We start from the raw sequence: 21,893 nt of genomic DNA, 5'->3' as shown, positions 1-21,893 counted from the left end.
GCTTGGCCTCACGCCTCACTGTGATGCCTTGTGCCACCACATGACAAAAGAAATGGCTCCTTTAATAACTAGGTTTGATGCTTTGTATTATTCCTGCCCCAGAAGCAACCAGAACTTCCAGCCAGCATTAGAGCTTTATGGTGCTGGTTTCTCTGCAAAGAATGCACTGCCGTGAGTTATTTTCAATTTATGGAAAACCAAATAGAAAGCCTCTAGGGGAATCAAAGAGAAGAGAGAATTAAACAAGTGCAAAGTTGCTCCATGGGCATACAAACCTAAATCTAATACATTATCAGTAACACCTGACATCATCACAGACTGTTCTGTGATCTCATACATTTAAATTAAGACTCTGCATAGCATTGCATTTATAAATGAACAAGTATTGCATAATAAATGGTATATAAAGAGCCATTTCAGTTTTGATGTGAACTATTGAGAAGATCATAAAGCTCAAGGCAGATCATTCTACAAATCATCTTTACAGTTACCAGATTGTGGCTCTACTTAACCCTTCTCTAACAGAATTCAGTAGAAGCACATCCCTCTGGCAGTGAATAACAGAAAAAGCTACTGAAGAAACATGTAACATGAAAAGATATAGCTCTCAAAAGAATCACAGCATCTGCTGTTGTTACTGGTCTCAGCTCTTCCAAAAAGCACATGGAAAAGGCATTATTCAGGTCAGTTTTATAATTGCTCACATGGTCACAAACTGTAGTGAATAAAAATACTGAGATGTGGATCACTGCTGTGGTACTAGTTAGAAAAGAACGTAGCACCACAGCTACAGGTGCCTCTCTCGAAAAAATAGCTCCAAAACTGTCAGCAGTAAATTCTTAGGAAAAGTTGGTCTCTACAAACTACAGAAGCTGTGTGTAGTGTGCCCACATCTTTAAAGTCACTTGGTAGTGTAAAGGGGCTTTCTCTAGATGCAATAACAAGCATGCAACAGAGAATGTCTGCTACTACCTCCCACCTCCTAGCACCACACCTGCCCATAGGAATACACTGCATAGCATTAGCTTACACCTAACTTACTTGCAGACTTTACTGACCAAAGCCTGGCACAAAGTCTGGAACACACAAGACCTCTTCACATCAAAATCACCTTTTTGGCAGGCAAACAAAACAATTATTTTTCAGATGCCTTTCTCATTCTAGTAACAGATACAGATTTAACAAGACAATTGTATCTCACTACACTTCACTTTATACAGCAAATATCTTCTTTCTTGCTTCTTCACCCTGACAACATTCACTAATTGATAATTATAAGTGGGTCTCCAGAAGAGATTGGTTGATGAACCTCAAAAGTTTCACAGATACCTGTGTGAAGAGCCCCATCCATAGAACAAGCCACCAAATATGGCACTAAGAAAACAAACCCAAACCACAATGGAATCTCATTCAGAAGCCACTACCTTGCTTTTCAGAGACCTGATTCACTGCTGAAGTGCATGGCTGGTAGTACTGGATCTCTTGACTCTGAAGAGCCCATGCTAGATGCTGGAGTTAACTTCTGTTAATTGGTTTTTGAAGGATATTTGCATTGTCACCTCAAAACCCTTGGATCAGATGGCTTCGGTGACAAATACAATTCATCTATGAAAAAGATACCTTTCCAAGATATTTTATGCAATTGCTGAGTTAATCAATTCTACACACTTAATTCCCTTCCAATCAAACTTTACTGCCACCTCTTGCACTTTATTCTCCATAAGCCACCCCTGCAGAGCACCCTCCTCTGCCCAATAAAGATTCTGCTTTCAAGTCCCTGTTTAAAATTTGCTGTGCTCCCGTTTTCTCCCCTGCCGTGTCAGCAGCTAGGTTGACCACAGATGGAGCCCATTTGGCAGCTGAAATGACCCAGATGCTGAATCTGGAGCATCTTCCCAGCTGCAGTCGCTGGGCTCACGTCCGACTCCTCGGCTGCTGGCTGTCAAGCTGCCCTTGAGCTGTGCCAAGCATACATCCCAAAGCTTTGGCCAAAGCGGGGCAAATGCTCTAAATCTGTGAGGCTGCTGACAGAAAGGATAACAAAGACTAAAGGTTTTAAAAGTAAGCAGTGAGGGAAACCAAGCACCCTTCCCTCCCTTCTCTTCTATCCCTCATTTTTTTTCAACAATCTCTTTTCCACTATTAATAAAAATTCAAGGGAGCTGAATGGTGAGAGCAGGTCTAATGTACCACATGCTAGTCTGAGGTACTGACCAGCAGGAGATTCCCCTTCATCCACACTGTGTGCAGTGGAAGGTGGCTCAGATACCTCTGCTTCAAGTCACAGCCACAGCAACGGATGGGAAATAATCTTTACTGAGGAAAAGGTGGCAACAGACAACTCCTTTATTTCATTACATATTCATTCTTTAAGCTCTCTAGAAATCTTTAAACTATCAAAGCTGTAGAAATTCTTGGAAAATTCAGGAGTTACTACTTAATATCCTACTTCTGGCTAATTTCCTAATTTTCCTCTCTTAAAAGGACTTCTACATTCTCCATGCCTCCCCAATGAGGAGCAAAAGAAAAGGCTTACCTTGTTTCAATGACTACAGTCATTAAATTACCATTCTGCATTCTGATCTAGATTTAAGAGGGAGCATTTGAAGCTTTCACCCTTTACCTCATCTCTACTCATCCTGGCCCAGCACTCCACATGCTGATAAAATAAACTATCCCCACCCACCATTAAAGTACCTCTACAGGGCCAATTCCGCTAAAAAAAAGTCTCTTCTCAAATAGCAAGTCTAACTCAAAAATGCCTCTACTTATTACATATACACATACTGTACCTGTTAGAGCTCCTAAAAGGAAAACACTGTTTTAGAGAAAGTTTATTTTTCTAAAATATCACATCTACTAGTGAAAAATATTTTGCACATTTAACATTGAATAGCCTATGTCTTGCCATAAACCTTCCCCTTTCCAAATTAAAGATCATCATCCAAGGACCAGTAGTAAATTACTTCTACCTAAATGTTTTTTGTAGAAAGCAAATAGCATTTTTAAGACAGAAGAGTGATATATATTCCTAATTACTACTGAAAACAGTAGTACTGAAGCTATCTTCACCCTGAAGTATTTAAAAGTCACTAAACTGAGCTACAAGCATTAAGAACCTTCAGTGAAACAGACTTCATATGTGAGAAGTGGACTGTATTCCAGTAAAACCAAGTCAGTTTAACAACATATTAGTAAAGAAAAGAAGCTGTTTATAGTACTGTTTCTTTCCTTTAACCCTTTTCTTTGAAGGCAAGTGGCTCAAAATTAGATGACATGTAATTAAGGACCAGGATCCAATAAACCAAAAATTTTATAATCTACTCAAAGATTTCTTATGTGATCATGTCCAGGAAACTAACTTCTGTCAGCACTCAGTTTCTATAGATGCAATCTGAATTAGATGATGGAGAAGAGAGGAAGAGGCAACTTGGCATTAAATAATTATTCATAATTTCTGTAACTAAAAATAGGTATATAAGCACTAAGTACAGAAAGTAAAGGAACACTACTATTGAGTTGAACTGGAACACCAATCCTCATGCCCAACTGCTCTGCAATGGAGAAAAGACAGGATTTGATGCACTCCCACCATGGACAAATTCAGCTCTGCTAAGCCCCAAGGAAATGAAGTTGCAAAACAGAAGGTGCTTCACACAGCCAGACACACTTATTTGTTTACCCAGCACAAACTCCCAACTGCAATCCTGCAGGTACTCAACTGCAGTAGTAGTGTATGGTGTAAAAATGACACTTGAAATACAGCCAATTTACAGGACTCTAGAAAACATTCAGAAGCTTCCACCAGCATCCTAGCTTATGCCCCTGAGACCAGAAATCCCCTAGAAATCTTCATTATGATTCTACAGCACCTAGCAAAAGTAGGCCCTCAACCACTAATTGAAAATGACAGAAAATCCCAATGCAAATCATGACCTCTGCTTTTAACTGTTTTGTTGGGAACCTTCTGTTTGGGGAGCAGCTTGCCTTTGTGGGATTCTTTTATTTGTTTGTAAATATGTCCTTCAAAACATTATTGGTCAAGGCACTGTATTTTACATCTACAGATTAGCAGTGCACTTAAGAAAAATCCTAACAAAACAACCCACTGCCTTTCCAGGCTGCATTTGTCAGTGTGGGAAGAGGCTGCCACCCTGTGGGCTCCATCCAAGATACAACTGCAAGCCCTCACACTCAATACAAAATTGTTGAAAGTTTTATTTTTAAGAAAATGAGGTTATTTTTAGGATTTTCCCCATCAATATAATAACGTTTCAAATACATAAATTCACTTGTCATTCTGTACTGCACCTGAGAAAAATCAACATTTCATGAAGGCACTGTACATTGAAAGATTTTTTGGAATTACAAGAAAAAAACAATCTACCAAATCAAGCTTTGACCATAGTTAACTAGTGCAATCACTCAGTTCTCAAGTGAGTTATGTTCTAAATGCAGCCTGTGCCACCCTTGGGAGGGTTTAAACACCTGTATTATGGCAATGCTGAATAGCATATACAGATTGCTTAACACCTCTTCAGGTCTGGAGTTCATTTGTATTTGTAAAATCCTTCTCCAGTCTTTTTACCCAACTTCTTTTCTTCTACCAGTTTATTCAGGAGTGGGCTGGGTGCAAAAAGAGGATTGTTGGGCTCTAATGAATGCCACCCTGGAAAGGAAGGGAAGTGGATGAATTAGTAACAGTTCTGTTTACATGCAAAGATAATAGAGATCAGCATCTCCTTAGAAAAACATTCAAAGGTCAGAAAACTGAAGAAGGACTGGAACCTATTCTAGGGTCTCTGAGACCCTGCAGTACAGCTCCATAAAGCCCAGATCAGTATTGATGATTATGCACTAATCTAAGAATTAGTCTTCAGCCTCAGTGTACTCTGAATACCTTATAGTCCCCATAATTGAGGATTTTTTAAAACAATTAAGAACTTTTGAAACATAGTTAAGTACAAGGAAATAAAATAAAGGGTCTGCTGAAAAGAAATTCAAGTGCAAGGAAATCCCAAGTTGAATTTCTACCTGCAAAACACGTGGTGACTTAGAACAATGTAACACTACTCCACAGTACTAAGAGAAAAGAGGTTCCACTGAAAATGCCATCATCAAAGTGACATTCTGCCTCAGAGAATGTTTAAGCTGCTCATTCAAAAGAACACAACAACCATCAACAAGTCATCACCGTTATTTAAGTTTTTGTTACTGTATTGACATTCGCCCACTTATTAACTGAAGTGACAGGGAGATGGTTCACTTACATCTTTTGAGATATTTGCTGGGTTTCTTTTTAATTAAGAATGAAAACATGGCTGGTAGAAAAAGGATAGGGAATCTCAACATTTGTCAATTTTCACAGAATTCCTCACCTCTAGTACGTCACCCTTCCCACTGATTCTTTTTAGTAATATAAAGTACCATTAATGTTAATATCATTACTATTTTCCAACAGCACTTGATGAAGTCAGCAAAGCCACCACTGTTCTGTCCCCAAGTACAAAGAGTACAGGCATGCAGTACAAATGCTGTACTCACACAGCATTCTGAGCTGAATCCTAACAGCTGAATCCTTTCTCCTCAACAGCTCAAAGGCTATACCATAAACATTCAGTTTAAATAATTAAGAGTCACATTTGCATTAAAACATCTACAATTTAGCTAGAAAGTGGAAAAGCAGAAAAAAAAGAAGCATGCAGTACCATCTATAATGTATTTACTGGTATCCAACCCAACATAGTCCAGCAGTTCAAATGGACCCATGGGATAGCCAGCCCCAAGCTTCATAGCAACATCAATATCTTCCTTTGATGCATCTCCTAGAGAAAAGATTGACAGTTTGAGGAACAGAGAAGATTCCGCATCTCCTTGGCACCACCTATAAATAATTAACAGGGTGTTATTTCACCCTGGTGCAGCTCTTCACAAAAAACTCTGCATGTTTCACAGCCACAAAAACTAGAGTCAGAATACACATGCTGGAGCATAAAGCTGAATCTCTCACAAAAAAAGAAAAAAAAAACAAGCCCTGCAGGCCTCTTTTCTATTTTCCTGGTTTCCTCTTGCATTTCAATACAGAGCACTGCACTGCTGATGGAGCCACAGCTACCACGCTGACCCTATCAGAATGACTAAAGGAAGAACTGGTCACTATGAAGAAACAAGAGCTTCTTTTAGAGGCAGCATAACAGGGTAAGTAAGGAAACAACTCAATTTCAGCTCCATGAGATCAGCAGTAGCTTTTGAATGATGCACAGGACAGAGCTACCCTTACACTACAGCTGCCAGAACACAAGTGATATCCAGCTGATGGGTAAGGCAGGCATGGAGAGGGGGGCAGGAGCGTCTGAGTAACACACTTAGCTACAGCACCCATCACCAGAGGATATCTGTTGGAATCAGAGATGGCAGATAACAGAAACCTGAAATGACTGCACAGGTGCAGATGAATTATAGAATTCCAAAATTACTTTAAAAGAAATAATCAAAATTATCAGAAATTTGTTACGTCTACTTCAGTCTGAGCCTATAAAAATACAAATCCTGCACTGCCACATTGTCACAGTAACTTTAACCTCATTCTTTAGCTGGGAATACATATTTTAGACTGTCATCAAAGCAGATGCATCTCTACTGCATACCTCTAATTCACATTTTGAGAAAGGCAGTGCACTTTCCCTGCAGATGCTACAAAAAGGATGAAGTTATACAAACCCCAGAGGTCCTTGTTAAGTAACCTCCATGCTCACCGCACACAGGCACGCACGGTGTCCAGTAGCGTGGCAGACACAGAGGCTTCTGCAATTTATATGCCTAAGATCAGAGAGCCCTTGAAATAAATTTACAAAATCTCTTGTAAAGGTAACAACTTCAGTGACACTTCTGTAGGAACTAATAATTTATATACCTCCTTTTACTCTTTAAAGCTGACAATGTTTTTTTTAAGCCACATTTTATTTCTGAGAAGCTGTGGAGAGTAGTCTTACCTAATTCTAGCATAATTTCAGTTCCCCAAATTCAAACACAGTTAAACTCTCAACTCACTTGCAGCTGATGGAGGTATACAGACTTGTTCCCTCAATAGATTTGATCCACTTTGTCAAACTTGGTACTAGGCCACCCGACAGTTTAATTACAGCACAATAAAAAGCAGTAAAAGAGCAAACAAGGGCTATATCCCTAGCTCATTCTGGTCTCTCCTAGTATAAAGCAGACTTCCATAGAAACTCAGCTGACTGCTTTTTAGTTTTTCTACTCAGGGCAGAGCAGTACAGACCACTATACATTAATATTTACAATAAGCCCCGTATAAGTCATTGTTAATATACTAAAGGTATATTGCTTAAGCAAAAGTGCACATTTAACAGAATGAGATTTTGTACAAATAAAAATGCAAGGACTAGCCCAATAAAATGGCATTTCAGTGCTTGGGATTACTAGGAAAGAGACACAATTTCATTTAATGTAGATGACAATCTGGCTCAAGTGTCTACTCTGAGAATAAACACAAAAGATATGATAGAAATTTAACTTGATTCACTCAAACATATGAATTAAAAGACAACCATCAGCCTTCCCATGACATCAACTAGCTTTTTAAATCAATTTCACTGAAGTTAAAAAGTCACAAATGAAATTTAGAAATTTTGTAAATATTATACTGTGGGAGAAGATACAAAAAGAATAAAGATTAAATCGAAATATTGTTTTGCTTAGGCAAAAGCACTCGGTTTTAACATTCAAACCCAGTAACTGTTTTCTCCTGCATTTAATTAAAAAGTTCTGTTGTCTCCTGAAATATGCATAATGATACATGTCACTTAACAAAGGCACCTCTTTTAAACACACTGAAACACCCATACACTTTATTCAAAACTGTGACTTTTTCTAAAAAAATAATGCCCCCTCACATTCATGTCTTTGCCTTTCAAGTCACTAAATTTGCTCTTTTCTCCCTTTGAGATGTAATTAGGTACATCTGTTGATGGATAAACAAGTAGTGTTGTTTTACTTTTTTTTAGAAATCAAACCATCCCTTCCATGTGCTTTAAAAGAGATTTTTAATATTTAAAGCATACTTGGTGGAATCCTGAAAATGGAGTGCTTTCATCTGTAAAAAGGCAGTGATTTCAAAAACAAAATGTTTCAAATGACATTCTTAGTAGCACAGAGCTATGAGCAGAGAGCTTGAAATAAAAGCAATTATAGTCTGTAATTTCATCTTTATCTACTACATTCATTATTGGCTTCTTTTCAAAACAAGCTTCAATGCTTTGAAAAATTCAGTGGTTCTTTGGGGATTCATAATTATTTTTACCTACATATTAATGTAAAAGAGACCAGCAGTGAGACAGGAGTTCCTGAAGAACCAATGTCTAAAAATCAACACAGAAGGGGAACAGAAAGTTTTATGTGGCAGTAGCTGAGCTGAAATCACTTCAGTACCAGTACCACAATGTGACACTATTACACCACTTACCTCGAAACTGGGGGTTTATTTCACAAGCCCCCTATGAGTGAACTCAGGAGAACTTTACTAACAGTCCCATTATGGGACTTTCAATCACTTTTATCAATGTCTCCTGGGACAGAGAGAGGAAAGCTCCTGAATAGGTGGCAATGGATGTTTTTACAATGGTTCTACACTCACCTTGTCACCTAGCCAGAAACATTTTCCACCACCAGGGGTTTCACACACAAGTACCTTCCAACTCTGCATAACCTGACTCTGCATAATTTCAAAGAGAAGGCAAGGCCTTTCCAGCTACACATGTTGGCTCATATTTAACATTCTCTATTCATTTCCAGCTTTTAATGTCTGAAAATTTTGAGGGAATCCCATGGCTTTTCTGAAGCAATGTAACATTTAGTAGTGTTATAGGTCAACCTCCCTTGAAGTGAATATCCAACCAAGTACCTCTCTCAAAAAGACGAACAGCTTCCATCATATATGGCACCAGGAGACGGTTTACAATAAACCCTGGAGTGTCCTATGAAAAATAAAAAAGGCATTCTAAGTAAACACTCTTTACCAGAACTACACTCAATGCTATGTGACAAATAAAACAAGTGGATGAAGACACTTATTGTATCATTACTTAAGATACTTTCTGATCTGTATTTTTCATCTAATTTTTCTGCTCAGTATTAAAGCATAAAACATTGTGAAATGGCATATTAACATTAAGGAATGGCATATAAACAGTCATCATGACTGAGAATAATAAGACTACTACAAGCCAAAGCAATCCATCTTGAAACAATTTAATATGGCTAGTCTTTTCTTTATCAAGAGTCTAATGATACAATTTCCTGAAGTTAGGAGAAAAGCAATTCTTCCCTAGAAAGTTTTTTTTGTGTGTGTCCACTACCAGAAGCACTCCTGACTAAATAGTCTGCTTCTCCCCCACTGCTCACTGGTGACCCGTACTTTTGAAAGTTAGGAGAGCTTTAACAGTAAACATCAACACTGACAATGAAAAGATAAGACACATGCTGTCAGAAGGTAACAAATGAATACAAAACTTCTTTTGCACAAGCATCAATCAAAAGCAGAATCAATCAAAAACAAGAGAAAGAGTTCTGCAAATATAATATTATTTTGTATATTACTACTGTTTCAGATATTTATTATTCATTCCACTTTGTCTCAGTATTTAATCCAGAGAATCCCAAGCAATGTTTCTTCTATAAGCAAGAATTAAAAAAAAAAAGTTCAGGCATGAATACTGCATTATTCTCTATCCAAGCTAATTTATAACAATTCTTCCTATATTCTGCACATTGCATGGTACTAAACTGTGACAGAAATGGGAAAAAAGTCAGCTAAGGCCACAGAACAATTAAGCCAGAATTTAGAGAACATAGCTAGAATCAGAGTCCAGCATCCAGCAGCTGAATTAATTAATCCAGTAACAACCAGACTGCAGGCCCTTCTTTTTATTATCAGCTGTCCCCTGGGGGCTGCGAAACCCAAAGCAGTAGCTTGCATAAAGCTATCCAGACCACAGCTTAATGGATTCAGAAAAAGTGAGCTTTCAAAGTAGGGTGTTTCTCTAGAGAAAATAAACCAAAGCTGAGAAGAAATTAAGATGAATATGTGTCTAGTTACTGCAGTCTTAGGAAAACCTTGCAATGAGCACACACCATGAAGGATCCAGCCAACTGCCTCACAGTACAAGAGTCAGCAGTTTTGTCTCTAGCATGGCTAAAGATGAACTCCTGCTTAAACTCTCCAATCTATACTTCTGCAGGACTTGAAAAAAAGACTCCATAACAGTAAGCTCTGATACCTGTGAGTTTTGCTGCTCTAGACAAGATGTCCAGGGTCACTGAACTTTGAAGAATTTGTGGTAAATATGGGTGTTTTCTTTGTCAAATTACTTTTAATTATGAAGACAAACTGGACAAGATGCAGCCTAGAAATTTTTGAAGTGCTCATACATCTACTAAAACCTACCACCTTAAAATTGACAGGCTACAAGGACAGACCCTCTGAACAGTATACTGTCAAAATGTACTCACCTTACAACTGACAGGACTCTTTCCTACTGCTTTACTGAAATCCACAAGTGATTCAAAAGTCTTTTGGCTGGTCATTGGAGTCTTGATGACCTGGGTGCAGGGAAGGTAGAGAGAGCATAAGCATATTAATGAGCAGAATCTCTCCCATTTTCCCATTGCAGCAATGTAATCCGAACACTCTTCCAGAAATTCACAAAATGGTTTGCAGAAAACCACCTTGAATGTATAAATATGTAACAGACACAGAACACTATTTTACACATAGATACAGCATTTTGCAATGCTGTGTTTCTTTAAGACACTTTCCCACTCAGCCACTATGGAAGGATGGTAAAAGGAACCATTCTTTGAAAGCACACTTAAGAGATTATAGTGTATCAAAATAACTCTAAAAGCTACATAGTCTCTTGTCTTGGGAAACACAAAGACATCATCCTAGAGACCCATTTAAACAGCTGTAGTTCCTGATAGAACAAGTTCTAGCAGCTACTCCACCTCTCTATATACCCCTCTCAGATAATTTTAGGGAGTGATAAGGTTTCTCCTTGGCCTCTTTTTCTCAAGCCAAACAATCCCAGCTCCCCCAGCTGCTCCTCCTGTGAGTTACTCTCTGGACTCTTCACCAGCTCTGTTTCCTTTCTCTGGACACACTCCAGCACCTCAATGTCTTTCTTGTAGTGAAAGGCCCAGAACTGGACAGAGCATTTGAGGTGTGGCCTCACCAGTGCCAAGTACAGGGGGACTGTAACAGCCCATGTCCTGCTGGCCACACTATTTTTGACACAAGGCAGGATAGCATTGGCCTTCTTGGCCACCTGGACACACACTGGCTCATGCTCAGCAGCTGTCAGCCAGCACTCCCAGATCCTTTTCCTCTGGTCAGATTTCCAGCCCCTCTTCCCCAGCCTGTAGCACTGGAAATATTGAAACAAACACAACTGACTTTGTTTGAAAAGTGACAAGGCAATAAGATTTAATCTCCTGACATTTTCTATTATTTCTACACTAGTACCAGCAATTCCTATGAATAAGCCTCCCTGCTTGAAATGATGGCTATAAACAGCACCTCTGTTGGCAGTTCAGTGGGGAACTCAGGAGCCTTGAGATGAAGGAGTTACCTCTGTCTGTTAAACCTGCCCCTCACCAGAGACTGCAATACCCTCTAATCATTAGAGGTAGCAAATTCCATATCAGAGCAGCTGCAAACTGAGATCTGCCCTGTCAATCTAAGTGAAATCCCACTGCTGACAACTGCACTGCTGGGCTGCAGCTGTAGCTGATGGAACATGATGATAGCAGCCCCTGTAAGGCGTGCACACAGGACACTCACCTCCACAAGTTTCATCATAGGCACCGGATTGAAGAAATGGAGACCACCAAATCGGTCCTGCCTGGTGGTTGCATTTGCCATCTTTGTGATTTGCAAGGATGAAGTGTTGCTTGCAAATATCGTGTGCCTGGGAATAAGAAATATATAGATTGCATGAAGGACAGTAGGAGACTGAGGCACTAAACATAAACAGACATCCATTGGCTAATCATGCAAGAATTCTCAGAAATATCCCTGCAGTTTATCACGGTCCTTTTGCTGAGGTCCAAGCACAGCAATTTAATCAAACAACCACTGCAAAGACGGTGTGACTTTCTGATTCCTGAGGAATTATACTGAATGCTTTTATTAGGGGCTAGGAAAAAGGACTGTGCAATTAGAAAATTTTATTTCACTCCCCAAATCCATTCTAGGTAATTCCTTCAGCAATCCTGGAAACCTAAGGGTATTTTTATTTGTTGTTAAACATATTTATACATTTATTGAAACCCAATAATATGCCATGTCAAAAATGCACTTTGGAGTCATACAGAAAATTTGTAATCTACTTTATTTTGAAATTATCAATGATAGACATGATGAGCAAACCTACCACCAGAGCAAAGATTTAATAGGGAAAAAAAACCCAGAGAAAATGTAAGACCTGCCATGCATAGGACACCGCAAAGGATCTACAAAATGCCAAGAATTTTAAGACATATACGAAGTCCTTCTCCAGACATAAACCAAATTTACTAACTGCAATTCTTAATGGTTTGAGTATTTTGTTTGGGTTTGTCCTCCCAGAAATATCTCAGACCCTCAACAGCCCTGCTATCACACCAAAAACTTAGAGAAAGGGCTTTTTCTTCAAATCAGAAAATCAGAAACTAAATTAGAGATTAAAACCTACCTTTCATTTTGGACTGCATTCTACCATCCCTTTCTGTTTTGCAGGAAACCACCTTGAATGTATAAATATGTAACAGACATATTTATATGATCCTACTGGACTCAGCGAATGTTTATCTATGTTGATATTTTGCTTACATTGTACTAAGATGTAACTGAGCTTTACAACAGAGCTTTCAGAAAAAGTTATGTCCAAGTCATGGTGATATCTTATAGTGGCACTAAAGAAAACATTTCAAGACAAAAACATTCACTTTGTTTTCAGTTTTTTATTATGTTTTCTTTTTTGTTATAGTGAAGAAATAAAAAGTCCTGAAAATTCCTGCTTATTCTTCTTACAAATATTCTTTTATTATCTCTCCACCATAAAGTGGCCTTATACTGGTCTGAGGTGAGGTACTAAAAGGAGCATTCTACATTTCATAGTTTTGACCTTGCAAGGTCAGTGAATACCAAAAGTCACTTACTCTCTGCACTGTATGTAAAAATTAAAATACTCATATAAAAAAAGAAGCACATTGATTTGTGAAATATAATTACTAGGTTTATATCTGAGTTCACTTAAGAGATTTTACCTCAGTACTTCTTCTGTAGCCTCACACAATAGAAAGCCTTGGAAAAAAGAAAAGCATTGGATTTGCACTGTGAATAAGTACATTTTAGTTACACTTTCTTCTCTGGCCAACCAATTCATTTCATTGAGTTTAGAATAGAATTTTCATGCCTCTGTGACTTAGAATTACACAATCCACGCTTCAGATGACAGCAGAGTTGGGAGGCTTTGGGAAGCCAGAACTAGTGAAGCCACAGAAATGGCTTTCCCAGCAGCAGAGTGCTTTCTCGTGGTGCCATCTAGTGGCTCAGGGAAAGACGTCAAAAGCAGAGCCCAACACAAGAGAAACCTTAATAAATATTTCCAATAAATCCAACTCTTACAGTCCAGCTGCCTTACACAGCAAACACTGAGTAATACTTCTTCTTTTAACAGTTTTTTAACACATTCATTCGAACACAGTGAACAGCTGGGTCCAAGCTGAGTTTCCTTCCTAGACCAAGGAATATTGATGAGCATTTCCTACAATCCCAGAAAAAAAAAACAAAACAAAACAAAACAAAACAAAACAAAAATCAAGTACAGAAAAGTTCTTAAACTGGAAATGCAAAAGTTCTTTTGTCATATTTGTTACAACCCTGTTTGGAAAAGTGCTGCAGTGTCTACAAAAATCCTAGCCTGACCTTTTTCAAAATGGAAATGCAAGACTAACTCCATTCTAGAAAAGGAAAACAGAACTGAAGAATGGGTAGCAATGCTTTACTCTGGTCCAAAGATGATGACCATGTAACACAGTAATAAATAGCAAATATGGTGAGTTTAATACTGAGAGGAATAGAACATACAATTCTGCCTTCCACGTTTTGCAAAGCTGCAAGAACATAAATTTTTGCTCTGAGAACATAAACCAGTATGTTCTCAGACTAATGGCACCCAAGAAACAGCACCCACTGTTTCAACTGCACAGTTACCCAGATGGGGAATACTCTGAGTTTCCAAGGTGCTCTGGGGTTTCCAAATGCTCCTGGCTTATTACATTTGATTTGAACACTCATGAGAAATTTGCTCCCCACTCACAAATACAACTTCTCTCAATAAAAGAGTAGCTTTCCCGTCCCCTATATATTTAGATCCACTTTCAGAGGAATTACAGTTACTTTATAAGAAAAGGAAAAGGAATTAAGTTAATTGTGCTATTGCAATACTTCAGTTTTTTGCAGTTCCCAGACTTATTTTCCTCAGAGATGTCTCCATAGTGCAAAAATGGGAGATGAACAAGTACATGTTGGAGCTGAGGAAATGCAAGAAACATGAAATACATCAAAAAAGAAGAAAAATGCAGGGTTTCACACACCTTGCATTTCACAGGCAGAATTCATCTTGTCAGAACAACTGTCATACATAGCCCCTCACACTTCCACCTTCTGTCATCCACCCCTCTGGGAAGTCCTGAGATTTGAATGAAGCCCAGAGCACCTTGGAAACTCAGAGTCCTTCCTTCACAGCATACTGGTCTTTCCTGGTCTCTCCCTGTAACCCACACTTCAGAGGGCCACCAATGCTCAGAGGCCCTCAGAAGCAAAGCTCCTCCTGACATCCAAAGCTGTCTTTAAACAAATCCTGACTTTGTTACCAATTAACCACAAGTCTACCATCCCTACTGAGCTGACACAACAGTTCATACAATAGGTTTATAAATTTTGAACTATTCAATCTTAGAAAAGGCTGTAGAATGCTTGCACTGACAGGGAGAGATTTCTATTCCAGCACAGTGCCATGTGGGATGAGTAAAGCCTACTCTTCCTTCTAACACATGGAAAAACACTCACTACAGGTTTCTGTCTTTCCCCACACTAAGCACACCATCTGCAACTCTATACACTCTCACAGTTACAAATTACCTTTTGTATCCAAAGCTAATATTTGACTACTAAGTTTCACTATTTTACCAGTTTTTCATCTAGACTTTCAACACTGCAACCCGTTTTTTTTTTTGCCATCCACTTAAACTTCCTTTATCCTACACATAAGATACCTGTATGTTTATAATAGCTTCCAAATATCCTCTTAAAAAGGAAGGCTTCTTGTCTTAGCCATTTTTCCCAACTCTGCAAAATCATCCCTTTCGCAATGGGCAGGAGCAGATTTGAACAACCCCCAGTATCTTTGAACACTGTGATGTAAAATCTGATGTTTTACAGCAGCTATGCTGACAAACAGCTCAGGCGTCCAAAAAACAGCCTCAGGTGTTCCAAACACACATATTTTTAAGTGAGGCTCCAAGTCCCCATGCCCATATTTCCTTGCTGACTGGTTTTAGACAGTTTACCATTTAGTACACTCCAATTTGCTCATTAAATACTTGGCCAAGCAGTGGTCTGTTTGCACAAAATAGGCACAAACCAACCACAACAAGGTACTCTCAGAAACGTTGAAGTCATCTATTTACTTTTGTGTGTCAGGGTAATGGCAAGTTACCCTGTGCTCAGTACATGGCTGCTTGTGATCGTTGACTGTTTTCAAAATTACCAAGTAATTGTAATTACTGACAGGAGGAGGAAGCCTGACAATCTCCCCAGGCTGAAGTCAACTAATGAAAACATCTTTTTTCCCTTGATATGATATTCAAGCCACAGCTTGCCCAGTTAACAGGTCAGACAGTCTAGAATATCTCTTAGCCAATACCCTCAAATTTACTTGCACTAGTTAAAATCTCAACAAGCAGTCAAGGTCTTGTGATCCTGACTCATCAATTACAAGGCTCAAATTTCTGAGACTGCATGCTCACCTTAACAGCATTTTTGGCTTTGGATAATATTCAAAGTAGCTTCCAACAGTTATCAAATATAGGTCAAGGACATTTCCAGGGACTTTATGTAACCGAATGAGTACCTACTAAAATACTATTTACCCTTTTACATCACACACAATAACCATCTTTGGCTGTTTCCTAACTCCTATAATACAAAGTAAAGTTAGTTCACTTAAAACATTATTGAGCTGACTGAGACTTCTTAGAACTTGTTTATGACAGGTGTGCTGGAAACAAATACTTTATAACTCCAATTCCCAATTTAAGTATGGGAACACAACATTAACAGTAACTCATGTCCACTGGAACAAGTCAATTCTACTGTTCAGCATTTGTAGTTGGATTAAGATTTGAAATTGCCAAGTAGGTAGGCAATCCTAATGACTAAACACACCTGGAACAACAAATGAAGCAATGCAACACACCTGAGAATGTTTATAACATATGCACCTGGCACAACTATTCCACACTAACATAATAGTCTGGAGCTAGTCTGAGACAGCAAAACTCATTCTTAAATAAAGCAGCTAAGAAAACAGAGAACCAACTGTGAGTGGAAAAACAGAAAATAGTCTAAGTTTCAAAATGTAACAGGAAAAATATACATACTCTGGAGCAAACTTATCCAGCGTCTGGAAGAGTTTATTTTTAACTTCCAGGTTCTCCACAATGGCTTCTATCACCAAATCTGTGCTGTGGACCACTGATGCTGCATCTGTGCTTGTTGTGAGGTTCTTCAAGGTCTTCTGAATGAACTCAGCACCAGCCTGAAACATTTTCAAGCAGCTGTAATGTCTATTTACAGTGATTTCATTTACTTTTATATGAGAATCCCCTTATGTTATCTGGTGGTTTTGATCCCCCAAAATGCAGGCAGTCTACCACATTCCCAAATCAATGAGAAGGTTCTAAGTGTGTAGAGGTACGATGCCTTCCAGTGACAAAGTTTTCCTAGCCAATCAAATCTGTTTTGAATCAAATAGGAGACCTTTAAACTCATTCTTTCAGGAAGACCATTTGCTGTAGTCCAACCTTCAGCACAAGAGTCTGAGTGATCACCTGGTTGGTCAATCAGTGGCTAAAGTATCAGTGAAAAAGTGGGGAAAAATGTTTCCTCACTAGTAAATGTGTGGACGTAGTTTGTGAGGGCAGAAATCAAACAGAAATGCAAGACTTTTAGCCAAGGGTACATGGAGACACAGTAAAAATAAAAAAAAAAACTCTATATGGCAGAATATAATGTCATACAAAAAGTGCAAGTATTATATGGATAGTTTTCTTTTTGATTAAAAGGCTCTCCATAATGCTCTACTTATCCTGGCACTTCCATACTCCTGCAAGCAAGCCCTTTTCATTTCCTTCCTCTGCTGCATCATTTTCTGGCAATCATCAATACCAGTATACATTGTATATGTTAATATGTATCAAAAGAACAAATGAATCTGCTGAGGAATTCAGAGAAGCAAAGCTAGACTCATCAACTGCACCACAGTGGCTGGCTGTAGGCAAGACTTCCTCAGCAATGCAAGTGTAAAGTTATAAATCCAACACATGTCACTTGCACTCTCATTTCCTTTGCAGTAATCCTGTGCCCAAGTGTTAGGAGGAGAAAAAAAAAAATAAATGACTCCTTACTCAGGTATTAAGACAATTTTGTTACTATTTGCTTTTGGACAAAATGGGTGCATATTCAGGTAAGCACTCAAAGACTGCTTGCTTTTAAGTTAAGATGAATAATTTTATTCCATTTCACACTTAGCATCTGTTTTAAAAGATTGCTAAGTTGGTTTAGATCTTTAGCTTAAAGCTGAAGTTTATTAAGGAAAGAAAGTGAGGTAACACATCTTTCAACCTCCCTAAATTAAAAATAAAAACCAAACTGAAAGTCCAGGCTCTTGAGTACATTGGGAAAAAAAGTTTCCTTTTTAAGCAAGTATAATAACACGCTCTATAATGCATAACTGTAATATCATAACTTCAATATGGCAGTTTTTATTCTTCCCAGTTTTCCTAGAGAAATAAAGAAGGTGTCAACCTCAGGCTTATCTGCAAACTTCTTCTTTATCACTCTCTTCAAACTCTCTTCAATTCCTTTTGTAGACTTTTTAAGGATTTCATCTGACTGGTCAACTAATACCACAGTGTGACCACTGGCTGCTGCAACCTGGAAGTTAAAAGAAAGCAAAAATTCAACTCAATGTCACAACATAATCAACCATATTCATTTGTGTTGACAGACAACATGCCAGGCATTTAGGCAAAAGAGAGCTAAAATACATTGCATTAAATACACTTAACTAGAAAAATCATAAAGCCTGTATACAGCTGGGGTGATGCTGAAGGGATAAAGGTCTCAAACAACTTGAAGGAAAAGGAAAAAGAAATCTCTCCCTCATACTATGTGTAGAATCTTGTGTCTGAAGGCATCTAAATTCTGTGGCCATGGCTACAGAATAAAGAGCTGTCTTGAAAGGAACAAGCATTTCAGCTGAGAGCCTTGGATCTTGGAAGGAAAAAGGGCTGTGGAGGCCAAAAGTGGAACGCTGGCAGGGTGAGCAGGTGGCACAGGGGATGGCCAACCCTGTGTCCCCAGAACACAGCTCTGCTGCCAGGCCACGAGCACGTCCCTGCAACAACAGGAAGGTGACACTGGGACAGAGAAGCTGGGAGCAGCAGTGGACATTTGCCACTTCAGGATTCCTCACAGACAAGAATGGCTGCAAAGTCTCCCTACTCTGCACCTGGTGCAAACACTGGCTCAGCTACACACAGCACTACTGGACTGCCTTTTTGGTTGGTATTTAAATCAATTTCAAACATGTAACATCACTGTCTCACGCTGCATCAGCACATTAAAGATCAAGTGCTCATTACCTGTTACTTCACTTTTACTTTATGTTCCTCTTGTTAGTTAGCAACAGCCTCTCTTCACTTCTAGAATCCTTGAACTAACAGAGCTGTGATTTAGTAACTGTGTAAAACAAATATTAAAACACAGTTCCACTGATGGTTTTAAAGTGACTCAACTTCAGAGCTTCCCATCTGTAATCTTTTACCTTGCATTTAACCTTACATGTGATGACTAAAGACTCATGCAACCCACAAGACCCACTCCAACACAGCTAGCTGAAATGGAGAGTGCAGGGCAGCTATCTCATGAAGAAAAGCATGGTGATGTTCTCATCCAATTTGCCTCACTAACCCAGCAAATAAAGAAATGCCAGATTGTCTCTGGACAGCAGCAGTAGAGCTTTAACAAGGGGTCAGTCTGCAGACAGACATTTCTTTATCCAGCTTGGCTTTTTATTTTCACTATGGCCATTCCATAAAAACCACTTAAACCAAACTTGTACTTCTACTCCTAACACTTCATCTGTTGCTGATAATTTGTAACAGTGTTTTTTCACCTGAAGATGAAAAATCATTACCAAGCAGATTTTTAAGAGGTGCTTCACTGAGGATCCATTTATGACACCGTCACTGACCAGCTGGTGAGAAATCCTAGAAAAATTAACATCTCCCATTTCCCACCATATTTACATGGACAGGGAAGAAGAAAATGAGACAGGATCATACCATTTCCTTGCAACTCAATCACACACTTGCCTAAACTCTACTATCCAATGATCTTAAGAATGTGTTTCTAAATAAGAAGCACAAGTGCTGGGAAATCAATGCTTTTTTCATACAGAAGTGCTTTTCACAGAGCATAATCAAAAATTATAAATAAATTATAATAAAGCCAATAAATATAAATAAAGCCATACACTTTAGCAGAGGCTTGCTTCACTGACAGTATGAAAAGCCAGGAGAACAGGAGATGCAATTTCTTAAGTACTCAAAAAGGGATGAAAAGCAGCTTTATTAACAGGGTACAGGGGAGACACCACTCAGTGTTATAATGACCTCTGCTTTGAGATAAGTTTGGATTGATAAATTGGAGGCAGATGGTCAGCAAAATAATCCTGGGTCCTTAACAGTGGTAGAGGCCTGCAACCCCTGTTACTGTCAAATACCAGACATGTTTCTCGTGACAAGCTGCTCTCTGAAAATGTTCAGTCCAGCAGAACGAGATCAGCATACTTACCTGGAAAATGATAAGTTTTGCATAGTCTGCGTCTTCCTCAAACACAAGAACAACTTTTTTCTAAGTTGTTCTTTGATGGCTCTCCAATGGAAACCTCAGGCTTTAGTATTATGATACAGAGGAGTGTTTTTATCAGAAAAGACAACAAACAACTATTTTCTTAGCCAAAAAAATCGCCACTGTATTCCACCTGCTAGACATTTGCCAGGAATGTAAGAAATCTTTATTTCTGAGAGGCAAACCTTTTAACTCATTGAGATGGAGAACTGCTATTCATGAGCTCCAGCTCCAGCCACTGTCCATTTCCCCTCGGATGTTTGCCTGCCCCCTTATTCTTTGTGAAGTTAGTGAACCACGCTGGTATCCTGGGCAACGGGTTCTTTCTCTGAATTAACTAAGTGCCAAAATTTTCAATCTCTGAAAGGACTCTTCAATTTCATGTCCTAAAGCCATCAAGCCAAAGGTGAACTTAAAAGCCAAAGGCCTGAGGTTAAACTCTGGGAAAATAAGCCCTATTTAAATATTAACCACTTCATAATTCTGAAGATGAATGGCAGCTAAATGCTCATTTTAGCTGCTGCATGTAAAACGTCTAAAAAAAAATCACTAGATCTGCTCTCTTGCCAAGTCAGAATAATCTTCTTTCCAACCAACATTTTCCACGTATTTCCACAGCCCCACTGTCTGTTTACAATTAGCCCACGCATTGTCTTAAGAACCACCTTAAGCAATTTAAGCCATCAGCCTGGGTTCTCCTCTCCAAGCCGTCCGACCTGAGGATGGGCGGATCAGAAGTGTGAGAGTAGAGCAAGTAGAGCAGCAATGCGCCGCAGCCCGTCGCGGCAGCAGCGGAGCCCAAACCCGCGGCACTCCGGCAAGGGGCAGGGCCGAGAGCCGGCGCAGCCGCTGCTTCCCGCACAAACCCAGGCTGGAAAGGCAAGCCCGAAGGAGTTTGACCATGGACCGTAACACGTCCTGAGAAGCGCCAGGAGGGTTGTTACGTTTAGTTGTGGGTTTAATTAATGCTGGTCCGCCAGCTGACCGCTCGCCCTCACCAGAGCTCGTCCCTTCCCGCCCGGGGACAGCGCGGAGCGCAGCGCCACGGCCGGGCTCAGCTCCGAGCGAGCCCCAGCGGAGCTCCGGGACGCAGGAGCAGCAGCCCAGTACGGGCCCGCGCTGGCCGCAGGGCTCGCCCTGGGCCCCGGCCGCCATGGCGCCTCCGCTCCCTCCCGCCGCGCGGCCGGGCCGCCGCACCGCGCTCACCTGGGCGATGCCGGCGCCCATGAGGCCGCCGCCGATGATCGTGACATGCTTGATGAGCAGCTTCTTGGCGGCCGCCGTGGCGGCGTCGGAAGAGGCAGCACGCACGAACTGACGGGTGGCGAAGGCCATGGCGAAGGCGCGGAGCGAGCGGCGCGGCCGGGACAGGCGGGGCCGGGCCGGGCGGGGCGAGGGCCGCGCTCCGCCCCGAGGGAAGGCGGCCCGTTCCGGCTGCCCAGTCCCAGCTGCCCGCCGACGGGGCAGGCGTGTTGGGTCTTTCACCTTCGCTACCTCTGATTCCTTAAGAGCCAAGCAGCAAGGGCAAGGACACGCTGCCGGCACGCCCGCGAGTCCCCGGCTGGCGCTGGGCCGGCGGCCGAGGCTGTGCTGAGGGCCGCCCTTTGCCTCAGAGGTCACCGCGCTGCCCTCA

General features: G+C 40.2%; 1 protein-coding gene across 1 annotated transcript; it reads right to left on the bottom strand.

The window, feature by feature from the left end:
• Positions 1–4,200: 4,200 nt before the first annotated feature.
• HADH (hydroxyacyl-CoA dehydrogenase) lies at positions 4,201–21,629 on the bottom strand. The gene is made up of 8 exons (XM_058025250.1): positions 21,467–21,629; positions 18,152–18,280; positions 16,726–16,883; positions 11,861–11,987; positions 10,531–10,620; positions 8,924–8,996; positions 5,709–5,825; positions 4,201–4,669 (listed from the first exon to the last, which is right to left on the bottom strand). The coding sequence occupies exons 1-8, from the start codon at positions 21,593–21,595 to the stop codon at positions 4,551–4,553; spliced, it is 942 nt and encodes a 313-aa protein (XP_057881233.1). The 5' UTR covers positions 21,596–21,629; the 3' UTR covers positions 4,201–4,550.
• Positions 21,630–21,893: the final 264 nt, after the last annotated feature.

The sequence above is a fragment of the Melospiza georgiana genome, chromosome 5, assembly GCF_028018845.1.
Source record: "Melospiza georgiana isolate bMelGeo1 chromosome 5, bMelGeo1.pri, whole genome shotgun sequence".
In the NCBI taxonomy this organism is placed as follows: Eukaryota; Metazoa; Chordata; class Aves; order Passeriformes; family Passerellidae; genus Melospiza; species Melospiza georgiana.
Note: the sequence above shows the minus strand (reverse complement) of the source record. Positions and strands in the feature narration are given on the sequence as shown.

Coding starts and splice junctions, on each gene's coding strand:
- HADH (XM_058025250.1), bottom strand. CDS start 21,595: ATGGCCTTCGCCACCCGTCAGTTCGTGCGTGCTGCCTCTTCCGACGCC. Junction 11,988..16,725: donor CTGGATAAGTTTGCTCCAGA/GTATGTATATTT, acceptor TCTTATTCCCAG/GCACACGATATTTGCAAGCA. Junction 8,997..10,530: donor AGAGTCCTGTCAGTTGTAAG/GTGAGTACATTT, acceptor TATTTTTCATAG/GACACTCCAGGGTTTATTGT.